Below are 13496 nucleotides of genomic sequence, written 5' to 3' on the forward strand. Positions count from 1 at the left end.
ATGTGCAATAGCTGGTTCATCTAATGGAAGTTCGTTGGTGGTTATATCTAAAGGTAGGTTGAAGTTTCTATTTTCTTGTGATTTATGTCTTATGCCAGCTCACTTTCATTTTTTTGTCATGCAATTCTTTATTCCCTCCGGTCTTAAATATGCATGTTGTGGTGTTTCTTGCTTAGAAATTAAAATTCTTGTTTGCTCTGAAAGAGGAGGAATCCAAATTATAAACGTGATCACCAGAAAGCTCGTGGGCTAAGTGCATGGAAACGTGGAGGTATCATCGGTGTTGCTGCACTAACTTGAGGAACCTTGATGGCTATTACTGGAGGTATACAAACTTTATCATTCATTAAATAATTGAGTAACAAAATCATGATTGTTAAATCTAGTATCTGGAAAGAAACTATTTCCGCATTCCTTAATTAAATGGATCACAACTTGATAATTCCAATCGCTTAGTGATGATTTCGTAATTCGTAGTTCATTTGATAATTCCAATCGCTTAGTGATACTTTCGTCATTCGTAGTTCATGTTCTTTTACTGATAAATGTGTTTGTTTTTACTTTTCATTTTAATCTATTTATATTTGTTTTATGTTTGTTTTTATTTTTAATAATTTACAGTATGGAGATACAAATTAAAGGAAAAGAGATTGTTGCGGCTTTTATGAAAGCTTGGGACGCTAACATGTGCTGAAGAAAGGAATCAAAGTTTTTCGAGATTAATGCATAGTTTTTTCCTAGTGTTCATTAAAATAAAATTCGATTTTTTTATTTGAATGATTTATAATATTGGAAGACTCTATATTAAATTTTATTTTACAAATTTTTGAATTTTGAGTGACTTATAATATTGAAAATTTGTGAATTAATTTTTTTTTTGTTTTTTTTTAACAAAAAAGCTTTAAAGCGTTGTCTTTTCCAGAAACGACGTCGCTTTTTATAAAAGACAACTCTTAAAAAGCGTTGTCATTTTTAGATACGACAACGCTTTTTAAGCGTTGTCGTTTCACTTAAAAAGCGTTGTCTTTTCCAGAAACGACAACGCTTTTTATAAAAAACAACTCTTAAAAAGCGTTGTCGTTTCTGGAAACGACAACGCTTTTTCCGCGTTGTCTTTGAGCGTGGTTTTTTACAACACTGCCTACGACAACGCTTTTTCGAGGACATTAACAACGCGGAAAAAGCGTTGTATTTTGAAACGACCCTAACTCTATAATAAATATGCGGAAATTTTTTTTTTTTTTATATACTACTAAATAAAATATGTACATATATGCCCATACATATATGCACAGGATAAAATATTTAAAATAAATACATGACTAAATAAATAAACAATTAAATACTTAAGAAAAAAATGCATTCTTTAAAATAATTAAACATCTGAGTCAACCCTAGAATTAAAAATATACTGTATAAATAAAATAATTAAAATATGTGCATGCACTAAAACATTTAATAAAATATTCCCATAAACCTCAACCACTAAAATATAATAAAATGTTTCACATGACATCATGCACGGTGACTCAGAAGCTGTCACGGTCACGGGGCTACTGCAGCGCTGCTCATACGTCCTCTCCACCGGTAGGAGTAACCTGCTCCTCTACGTACTCACCTGCACCATATCAGTGTAGTGAGCCTAGAGGCCCAACATGCATACTAACAAGGGTTCAAAATAATTTAAAACAATTTAATACTAATACATACATATACATGAATGAGCATGCTTAAAATTTCATAACATAACTTACTTAAATAAACATAAATACATAATACATAACATACATACTTGAGTTGTTGAGCATTTATTTTCTTAACATCGAATGGTCCTATCCGTAAGTGTGACCCATAGTGCGACTGATCAGTCTAAGAAACCATCGTACGAGGCTGGTGGCGAACCACCCATACATAAATGGCAGAAAACTACCCATACATAAATGGCAGAAACTGCCCATACATAAATGGTCACACTACTTCAATTTCCACCTAAAATATTTTATTTGCTCAACCATAGAAATTAAATCATAGCATAAAAATTGATTTCATGAATGCATGTACTTAAATAAATTGTGTGTCCTTCATATATATTTAATTTAATTTTCTTACTAATATATAAATTTTAAAATAACTTAAATGCATAAAAATAATTAAATATATAATCAGGACACATGCAATTTTCTCATGGATGGTTCTGGACTGCTGGCCCTACACTCAAGCCCATTAACTTAAATCTGGCCCATTAACGTACTTAAGCCCAATATCTTAAACTTTAAGCCCAATTAAATTAATTAAGCCCATTAAAATTACACTAAGCCCAATAACACTTAAACTGGCCCATTGGGCCCAAAAACACAAAAGACTGGCCCATTAACTTTTATGGGCCCAAAAGCCCATAAAAATTATGGACTAACTTAATTAAAATTTTAAAAATCCAAATAAAATTATTTGGGAGTCCAAATAATTTTATTTTAATTTAATTGACTCAAAAACCCAATAATTCTTAAAATGTTTTAAAAATAAAAAGACTCGAGCCCGGCCCACCAAACCCGGACCCGGACCCACTTAACCCGACCCACTTACTTACTGACCCGACCCGGACCACTGACCCGACCCGGAAGCCCCCTGAAACCCTAAACCCGACTCCCCCCTCTTGAATCTCTCTCGGCCGAGAGCAGCAGGTACTCACGGCCTGCTGCCGGCCGGCTCCGGCCGCTCCTGGCCGGAGCCCCGCCGCCCAGATGTAGCCCACATCTGGTCGGTCCCAACCCAACCAGGCTCGGCCCCAGCCAGGACCCCTAGCTCGAACCCGAACCAACCTTCCACCTAACCCTAAACTGCACCCCCAGCCCTTCCAAGTCAAGACTCGATCGGCTAGCCTTCATCCAGCCTGCAACCTGACCAAGGTTCGATCCCTAGGCACCCAAGGACCCCTCCTGACCGAACCCTCAGCCTTGAACCAAACCATGCGATCCAATAACAAGAAAGAATACGTGAGCCATGAATATGCATGTCCAGAACAAGCTTCAACCATTTTCTGAAAAATATTGGAAGGATTTCGATGTCTACCGTAGCCTACGTAATATATACTGATATGATAAAGAAAAATCGAGAAGAAATCATGCCTTTCACCGTAGAAATCGATTTAGCACGCACGTAGGACGTTTCCGGGACGACGGGGCGACGACAACGACCTTTGGTCCTTCAAAAGTGTGGCTATGGTGTTCTTCCTTGGCTTGCTAGGTGGAGAAGATGAACATGGAGGGGAATGGCGGCTGATGGGTGAATGATCGGCTAAGGGGTTTGGGGTAGATTAGGTTTTGAGTTTTGGTTTATAAGAAAATAGGGTAAATAAATATATAATTAAGGATATTAAATATATATAAAATATAACTTAACCAAAACTCTAAAAGAAATATTTAAAAATCTGAAACATTATTAAAAATCCCGAAATTAAAATTAAGGGGATTTTTAAAAGTGATTAAAAGTCATTATCTTGGCTAATTTTGGATAAAAAGGACTCCTAAAATTATATAAAATTAAATACTAAAAATTTTGAGATAATAAAACTCAAAATAATATTTTTGGGCTCTAAAAAGGCTCATAAAATAATTTGAGTGGAAAGTCGTCATCTCGTCCGTCCACGGTCCCGTCTACGCGATTAAAAAAATAAAAATACTACAAATCATAAAAATCACTAATTATGGGTTAAATGCTTAAAAAATAAATTAAATCATGCATAACTAATTCACATAATTATTTAACCCATAAATCATAAATTTAAATAATTAAATATCCTAATTATGCAGGCGGATTTATGTAATTAAAAATACCGGGTGTTACAATTCTCCCCCCCTTAAATTGAATTTCGTCCTCGAAATTAAAGTACTTACCCGAACAACTCCGGGTAGCGAGTCCTCATATCCTCCTCGGTCTCCCAAGTAGCTTCCTCCTCCGAGTGATTCAGCCACTGGACTCTGACCATCGGTATGACCCGCGTCCTAAGCCTCCGCTCCTCCCTAGCCAAGATCCGCACTGGTCTCTCCTCGTACACAAGATCTGGTGGCAACTGTAAGGGCTCGAAATCCAACACATGCGACGGGTTGGAGACATATCTCCGAAGCATGGATACATGGAAAACGTTGTGCACTACCGCTAGCCCTGGAGGTAGAGCTAAACGATAGGCCAACGTGCCAACTCGCTCCAAGATCTCGAATGGCCCTATATATCTCGGATTAAGCTTGCCTCTCCGTCCAAAACGCGCTACTCCCTTCATAGGTGACACCTTCAAGAATACGTGATCACCTACTGCGAACTCCAAATCGCGTCGTCTGGCATCTGCATAACTCTTCTGCCGACTCTGCGCTGTCCTCATCCTATCTCGAATCTGCGTCACAATGTCAGCTGTCTGCTGCACAATCTCCGGACCCAACAAAATTCGCTCACCAACCTCATCCCAATGCACAGGAGATCTGCATCTCCTCCCATAAAGTGCTGCATAAGGAGCCATACCTATAGACGACTGAAAACTGTTGTTATAGGTAAACTCCACTAATGGCAGTCTAGTCTCCCAAGATCCTCGAAAATCGATGACACAAGCTCTCAAAAGATCCTCGAGAACCTGGATCACTCTCTCGGACTGCCCATCTGTCTGGGGATGAAATGCTGTACTGAACAAAAGTCTAGTCCCCAAAGCTGTGTGCAGACTCTTCCAAAACGCTGAGGTGAACCTCGGATCTCTGTCTGACACGATAGACACTGGTATGCCATGCAGTCTAACAATCTCTCTGACGTAAAGCTCTGCATACTGTGTCAAAGTGTAAGTAGTTCTTACCGGCAAGAAATGAGCTGACTTGGTGAGTCTATCCACAATCACCCAAATCGCTGTACACCCTCTGGTACTCCTCGGTAAGCCAACCACAAAGTCCATCGTAATATTCTCCCACTTCCATTCCGGAATAGGGAGAGGTCTAAGAAGTCCTGCTGGACGCTGATGCTCTGCTTTGACTTGCTGACAAGTCAAGCACTCTGACACCACTCTCCCGATGTCACTCTTCATCCCAGGCCACCAATACAATAACTGTAAGTCTCGGTACATCTTCGTACTTCCGGGGTGAATGGAGTACGGAGATGCATGAGCCTCTGCTAGAATCTCGGCTCTCAACTGATCAACGTTCGGTACCCACATCCTCCCACGGTACTGAACGATGCCATCCTCCACTGTATACAAGAGATTTCCTCTAGCCTCATCTCTCTGTCGCCATCGCTGTAGCTCCTCATCAGTGGACTGTCCCTCTCTAATCCGATCTCGCAGAACTGGCTGCACCGTCAACACTGACAAGCTCGGTGCATGGCCACTCGGATAGCACTCCAAACCAAATCTCTGAATCTCGGTCTGTAGTGGTAACTGTACAGTCAAACATGATACCACTGACGACTTCCGACTCAAAGCATCTGCCACTACATTAGCCTTACCCGGATGGTAGCTAATGTCACAGTCATAGTCCTTAACAAGCTCAAGCCATCTGCGCTGCCTCATGTTCAACTCCTTCTGGGTGAAGAAGTACTTGAGGCTCTTGTGGTCTGTGAAAATCTTGCACTTCTCGCCGTAAAGATAGTGCCTCCAGATTTTCAACGCAAATACCACTGCTGCAAGCTCCAAATCATGCGTCGGATAGTTCTGCTCATGAATCTTCAACTGTCGCGACGCATATGCGATAACTCTGCCACTCTGCATAAGTACTGCGCCCAACCCAAACTTGGACGCGTCGGTGTAAACCACTAACTCCTCATGTGGCACTGTCATAGCTAACACCGGTGCTGAAGTAAGTGCATCCTTCAGCTGATCAAAGCTCCTCTGACAATCTGGACTCCAACTATACTTCGCGTTCTTCTTGGTCAAGGAAGTCAAGGGTACTGCAATAGAGGAAAAACCCTTGATGAACTTCCTATAGTATCCTGCTAAACCCAAGAAGCTACGAATCTCCGAAGCATTCTTTGGAATCCCCCAATCCCTCACTGCCTGCACCTTGGACTGATCCACTGCAATCCCATCCCTAGAAATAATGTGGCCTAGAAACGCCACCTGCTCCAACCAAAACTCACACTTACTGAACTTTGCAAACAGTCGATGCTCTCTCAAAGTCTGCAAGGCTGTATGCAAATGCTGTGTATGCTCCTCAATGCTCCTCGAGTAGATCAATATGTCATCAATGAATACAATGACAAACTGATCTAGATACGGCTGGAAGACACGATGCATGAGATCCATAAAAACTGCTGGAGCATTGGTCAACCCAAAGGGCATCACCAAGAACTCATAGTGCCCATATCGTGTCCTAAAGGCAGTCTTAGACACGTCTGAATCTCTAACTCTCAGCTGATGGTAACCAGATCGCAGATCGATCTTGGAGAATACCGAAGCTCCCTGCAACTGATCGAATAAATCCTCTATCCTCGGTAGCGGATACTTATTCTTCACTGTGACTCTATTGAGCTCTCGGTAGTCAATGCACAATCTCATGCTGCCGTCCTTCTTCTTCACAAACAACACTGGAGCTCCCCATGGAGAAAAACTAGGACGAACAAAGCCCTTCTCCAACAGCTCCTGAATCTGCTCCTTCAACTCTCTCATCTCTGTAGGAGCAAGTCGATACGGTGCCTTAGAGATAGGCACAGTATCCGGCAACAACTCAATACTGAACTCCACCTCTCTCGCTGGTGGAACTCCTGCAACATCGTCAGGAAAAACATCTGGATAGTCACGTACCACCTCTATGTCTGATAAAGATCTGCTAGAAACGTCTGAGGTAGTGACCACACTAGCAAGAAAACCCTGACATCCATTGCGCAACAGTTTCCTCGCACGAACATGTGATATCATCTGAGGAATACTGCTAGACTGAGATGCAAAGAAAGTAAACATCTCACCTCCTGCTGGCTTCACTGACACTGTCCTACGTCGGAAATCAATCGAAGCTCCATTAACTGATAGCCAGTCCATACCCAAAATCAAGTGAAACCCAGTCAATGGAAGAACCACTAGATCTGCTCGAATGGAGTGTCCCTGCAACTCCAATGCCAGATTCCTGATGACACTAGTGGTAGTGATAACCTGTCCGGATGGCATGGTAACATCGTAACCACTGTCTACAACCTCCGGTGAAATGCCTATCCGTCTGATAAAATCTCGGGAGATAAACGAATGCGTGGCTCTTGAATCTAGCAACGCAAACGTGGAGTTGCCTCCAACTAGAATTCTCCCTGCACGCAGAAGATTCCCAACAATTCATACCACTATGCTCCCAAGGTTAAAACACTAAAATCCTTAATTCTAATCACAAAGAAACAAAATTCTTATTCTAGCATGCTGATAATTAAACTCATGTAACAGGCATTCAGTTATAATCGCAATTAAACAAAAGCAAAGAATTGAAAGAGTTCTAGGGGTTAGGTATACCGGTGATCAAGGAGGTATCTGGGTCTGCCTCCTCAGCCTGCATCACATAAACTCGCCCACTGACATTCTGCCTCTGCGGGCAGTTGGCAATCTGATGCCCTGGCTCCTTGCAACGATAGCAGACTCCTGCTCCCAATAGACACTGCCCGGAATGCATCTTCTGGCACTTCGGACACACTGGATATCTCCCTGGAGTAGGGGCCCCGCCCCTAGTCTGCTGCTGTGGCTTCCCCTGAGGCCTCTGCTGATTCGGGCCCTTAGATGGCCCTGTAGACTGTTTCTTCGCAGGTGGCTGCGAAGATGGTCGCTGATACCCTGTCTGCACAAACTGCCTCTTACCCTGCTGCTCTCTCTGTATCTCCCTCCGTCCCTCCTCGGAACGCAAGGCCCTGCTGACTGCAGACTCATATGTAAAGACGTCTGCCATACGTACGTCATGCCTGATCTCAGCCCTCAGGCCCTCCACAAACTGCCGCAGCTTCTCCTGCGAACTATCAGCAATCATGGGCACAAAATGACAGCCCCTCTCATACTGGCTCACGTACTCCACCACAGATCTGTCCCCCTGACGGAGACTCATGAACTCTCGGATCATGCGACTGCGCACATCCTCAGTGAAATATTTGGCGTAGAAGATACGCCTGAACTCAGCCCACGTCAGTGTAGGTAGATGGACTCCTCTGACTGCACCCTCCCACCAAAGGGCTGCATCGCCTCGCATCATATACGTAGCACAGCTCACCCTGTCGGCGTCTGTGATCCCCATATAGTCGAATATGGACTCAAGAGAGCGAATCCATCCCTCAGCCACCAACGGATCGGTGGTCCCCACAAACTCCTTAGGCCCCTTCTTCTGGAACCTCTCTGCGACGTCCTCCTCGTGGGACAGTCTGGGACGGGCAGCCTGCTGCTCCAGCAAGGCAGTAATACCCGCCATCATAGTGGCACTGGCCTGCTCCAGTGCTGTCATGGGGTGCTGCTGAGGTGGCGGTGGAGGTGGAGGTCCCCCACGTCGGTTCACTGGTCTGGGAAGCATTCTGCACCACCACATATTACTTTACGTAAATCGCCATGCATAACTAAGTGTTTAAAATTAAGGCTAGCTTAAATTCTAGAAATTAAATCATACTATAAACATTTAAAACTTACAGACCGGTAGCGTGGATTTCTGAGCTCGCAAAGCAGTAGTGACCCCTCCAAGGACCGTGCTTTGATACCAACTGAAACGACCCTAACTCTATAATAAATATGCGGAAATTTTTTTTTTTTATATATACTACTAAATAAAATATGTACATATATGCCCATACATATATGCACAGGATAAAATATTTAAAATAAATACATGACTAAATAAATAAACAATTAAATACTTAAGAAAAAAATGCATTCTTTAAAATAATTAAACATCTGAGTCAACCCTAGAATTAAAAATATACTGTATAAATAAAATAATTAAAATATGTGCATGCACTAAAACATTTAATAAAATATTCCCATAAACCTCAACCACTAAAATATAATAAAATGTTTCACATGACATCATGCACGGTGACTCAGAAGCTGTCACGGTCACGGGGCTACTGCAGCGCTGCTCATACGTCCTCTCCACCGGTAGGAGTAACCTGCTCCTCTACGTACTCACCTGCACCATATCAGTGTAGTGAGCCTAGAGGCCCAACATGCATACTAACAAGGGTTCAAAATAATTTAAAACAATTTAATACTAATACATACATATACATGACTGAGCATGCTTAAAAATTACATAACATAACTTACTTAAATAAACATAAATACATAATACATAACATACATACTTGAGTTGTTGAGCATTTATTTTCTTAACATCGAATGGTCCTATCCGTAAGTGTGACCCATAGTGCGACTGATCAGTCTAAGAAACCATCGTACGAGGCTGGTGGCGAACCACCCATACATAAATGGCAGAAAACTGCCCATACATAAATGGCAGAAACTGCCCATACATAAATGGTCACACTACTTCAATTTCCACCTAAAATATTTTATTTGCTCAACCATAGAAATTAAATCATAGCATAAAAATTGATTTCATGAATGCATGTACTTAAATAAATTGTGTGTCCTTCATATATATTTAATTTAATTTTCTTACTAACATATAAATTTTAAAATAACTTAAATGCATAAAAATAATTAAATATATAATCAGGACACATGCAATTTTCTCATGGATGGTTCTGGACTGCTGGCCCTACACTCAAGCCCATTAACTTAAATCTGGCCCATTAACGTACTTAAGCCCAATATCTTAAACTTTAAGCCCAATTAAATTAATTAAGCCCATTAAAATTACACTAAGCCCAATAACACTTAAACTGGCCCATTGGGCCCAAAAACCCAAAGACTGGCCCATTAACTTTTATGGGCCCAAAAGCCCATAAAAATTATGGACTAACTTAATTAAAATTTTAAAAATCCAAATAAAATTATTTGGGAGTCCAAATAATTTTATTTTAATTTAATTGACTCAAAAACCCAATAATTCTTAAAATGTTTTAAAAATAAAAAGACTCGAGCCCGGCCCACCAAACCCGGACCCGGACCCACTTAACCCGACCCACTTACTTACTGACCCGACCCGGACCCCTGACCCGACCCGGAAGCCACCTGAAACCCTAAACCCGACTCCCCCCTCTTGAATCTCTCTCGGCCGAGAGCAGCAGGTACTCACGGCCTGCTGCCGGCCGGCTCCAGCCGCTCCTGGCCGGAGCCCCGCCGCCCAGATGTAGCCCACATCTGGGCGGTCCCAACCCAACCAGGCTCGGCCCCAGCCAGGACCCCTAGCTCGAACCCGAACCAACCTTCCACCTAACCCTAAACTGCACCCCCAGCCCTTCCAAGTCAAGACTCGATCGGCTAGCCTTCATCCAGCCTGCAACCTGACCAAGGTTCGATCCCTAGGCACCCAAGGACCCCTCCTGACCGAACCCTCAGCCTTGAACCAAACCATGCGATCCAATAACAAGAAAGAATACGTGAGCCATGAATATGCATGTCAAGAACAAGCTTCAACCATTTTCTGAAAAATATTGGAAGGATTTCGATGTCTACCGTAGCCTACGTAATATATACTGATATGATAAAGAAAAATCGAGAAGAAATCATGCCTTTCACCGTAGAAATCGATTTAGCACGCACGTAGGACGTTTCCGGGACGACGGGGCGACGACAACGAGCTTTGGTCCTTCAAAAGTGTGGCTATGGTGTTCTTCCTTGGCTTGCTAGGTGGAGAAGATGAACATGGAGGGGAATGGCGGCTGATGGGTGAATGATCGGCTAAGGGGTTTGGGGTAGATTAGGTTTTGAGTTTTGGTTTATAAGAAAATAGGGTAAATAAATATATAATTAAGGATATTAAATATATATAAAATATAACTTAACCAAAACTCTAAAAGAAATATTTAAAAATCTGAAACATTATTAAAAATCCCGAAATTAAAATTAAGGGGATTTTTAAAAGTGATTAAAAGTCATTATCTTGGCTAATTTTGGATAAAAAGGACTCCTAAAATTATATAAAATTAAATACTAAAAATTTTGAGATAATAAAACTCAAAATAATATTTTTGGGCTCTAAAAAGGCTCATAAAATAATTTGGGTGGAAAGTCGTCATCTCGTCCGTCCACGGTCCCGTCTACGCGATTAAATAATAAAAATACTACAAATCATAAAAATCACTAATTATGGGTTAAATGCTTAAAAAATAAATTAAATCATGCATAACTAATTCACATAATTATTTAACCCATAAATCATAAATTTAAATAATTAAATATCCTAATTATGCAGGCGGATTTATGTAATTAAAAATACCGGGTGTTACAATTCTCCCCCCCTTAAATTGAATTTCGTCCTCGAAATTAAAGTACTTACCCGAACAACTCCGGGTAGCGAGTCCTCATATCCTCCTCGGTCTCCCAAGTAGCTTCCTCCTCCGAGTGATTCAGCCACTGGACTCTGACCATCGGTATGACCCGCGTCCTAAGCCTCCGCTCCTCCCTAGCCAAGATCCGCACTGGTCTCTCCTCGTACACAAGATCTGGTGGCAACTGTAAGGGCTAGAAATCCAACACATGCGACGGGTTGGAGACATATCTCCGAAGCATGGATACATGGAAAACGTTGTGCACTGCCGCTAGACCTGGAGGTAGAGCTAAACGATAGGCCAACGTGCCAACTCTCTCCAAGATCTCGAATGGCCCTATATATCTCGGATTAAGCTTGCCTCTCCGTCCAAAACGCGCTACTCCCTTCATAGGTGACACCTTCAAGAATACGTGATCACCTACTGCGAACTCCAAATCGCGTCGTCTGGCATCTGCATAACTCTTCTGCCGACTCTGCGCAGTCCTCATCCTATCTCGAATCTGCGTCACAATGTCAGCTGTCTGCTGCACAATCTCCGGACCCAACAAAATTCGCTCACCAACCTCATCCCAATGCACAGGAGATCTGCATCTCCTCCCATAAAGTGCTGCATAAGGAGTCATACCTATAGACGACTGAAAACTGTTGTTATAGGTAAACTCCACTAATGGCAGTCTAGTCTCCCAAGATCCTCGAAAATCGATGACACAAGCTGTCAAAAGATCCTCGAGAACCTGGATCACTCTCTCGGACTGCCCATCTGTCTGGGGATGAAATGTTGTACTGAACAAAATTCTAGTCCCCAAAGCTGTGTGCAGACTCTTCCAAAACGCTGAGGTGAACCTCGGATCTCTGTCTGACACGATAGACACTGGTATGCCATGCAGTCTAACAATCTCTCTGACGTAAAACTCTGCATACTGTGTCAAAGTGTAAGTAGTTCTTACCGGCAAGAAATGAGCTGACTTGGTGAGTCTATCCACAATCACCCAAATCGTTGTACACCCTCTGGTACTCCTCGGTAAGCCAACCACAAAGTCCATCGTAATATTCTCCCACTTCCATTCCGGAATAGGGAGAGGTCTAAGAAGTCCTGCTGGACGCTGATGCTCTGCTTTGACTTGCTGACAAGTCAAGCACTCTGACACCACTCTCCCGATGTCACTCTTCATCCCAGGCCACCAATACAATAACTGTAAGTCTCAGTACATCTTCGTACTTCCGGGGTGAATGGAGTACGGAGATGCATGAGCCTCTGCTAGAATCTCGGCTCTCAACTGATCAACGTTCGGTACCCACATCCTCCCACGGTACTGAACGATGCCATCCTCCACTGTATACAAGAGATTACCTCTGGCCTCATCTCTCTGTCTCCATCGCTGTAGCTCCTCATCAGTGGACTGTCCCTCTCTAATCCGATCTCGCAGAACTGGCTGCACCGTCAACACTGACAAGCTCGGTGCATGGCCACTCGGATAGCACTCCAAACCAAATCTCTGAATCTCGGTCTGTAGTGGTAACTGTACAGTCAAACATGATACCACTGACGACTTCCGACTCAAAGCATCTGCCACTACATTAGCCTTACCCGGATGGTAGCTAATGTCACAGTCATAGTCCTTAACAAGCTCAAGCCATCTGCGCTGCCTCATGTTCAACTCCTTCTGGGTGAAGAAGTACTTGAGGCTCTTGTGGTCTGTGAAAATCTTGCACTTCTCGCCGTAAAGATAGTGCCTCCAGATTTTCAACGCAAATACCACTGCTGCAAGCTCCAAATCATGCGTCGGATAGTTCTGCTCATGAATCTTCAACTGTCGCGACGCATATGCGATAACTCTGCCACTCTGCATAAGTACTGCGCCCAACCCAAGCTTGGACGCGTCGGTGTAAACCACTAACTCCTCATGTAGCACTGTCATAGCTAACACCGGTGCTGAATTAAGTGCATCCTTCAGCTGATCAAAGCTCCTCTGACAATCTGGACTCCAACTATACTTCGCGTTCTTCTTGGTCAAGGAAGTCAAGGGTACTGCAATAGAGGAAAAACCCTTGATGAACTTCCTATAGTATCCTGCTAAACCCAAGAAGCTACGAATCTCCGAAGCATTCTTTGGAATCCCCCAA

The 13496-nt window shown here is 42.7% G+C and overlaps 1 protein-coding gene across 1 annotated transcript; it reads right to left on the bottom strand.

Moving 5' to 3' along the window:
- Positions 1-1367: 1367 nt before the first annotated feature.
- On the bottom strand, positions 1368-8396 carry LOC140889118 (uncharacterized). The gene is made up of 2 exons (XM_073296828.1): positions 7460-8396; positions 1368-1618 (listed from the first exon to the last, which is right to left on the bottom strand). The coding sequence occupies exons 1-2, from the start codon at positions 8394-8396 to the stop codon at positions 1569-1571; spliced, it is 987 nt and encodes a 328-aa protein (XP_073152929.1). The 3' UTR covers positions 1368-1568.
- Positions 8397-13496: the final 5100 nt, after the last annotated feature.

Source organism: Henckelia pumila, chromosome 3 (assembly GCF_033568475.1).
Source record: "Henckelia pumila isolate YLH828 chromosome 3, ASM3356847v2, whole genome shotgun sequence".
Classification (NCBI taxonomy): domain Eukaryota; kingdom Viridiplantae; phylum Streptophyta; class Magnoliopsida; order Lamiales; family Gesneriaceae; genus Henckelia; species Henckelia pumila.

Excerpts from the sequence above, each read along its gene's own strand:
- LOC140889118 (XM_073296828.1), bottom strand. The coding sequence starts at position 8,396 with ATGGCGGGTATTACTGCCTTGCTGGAGCAGCAGGCTGCCCGTCCCAGA. Across the intron at positions 1,619-7,459 it reads AGATACCTCCTTGATCACCG|GTGAGTACGTAGAGGAGCAG; the intron begins GTATACCTAACC and ends GATATGGTGCAG.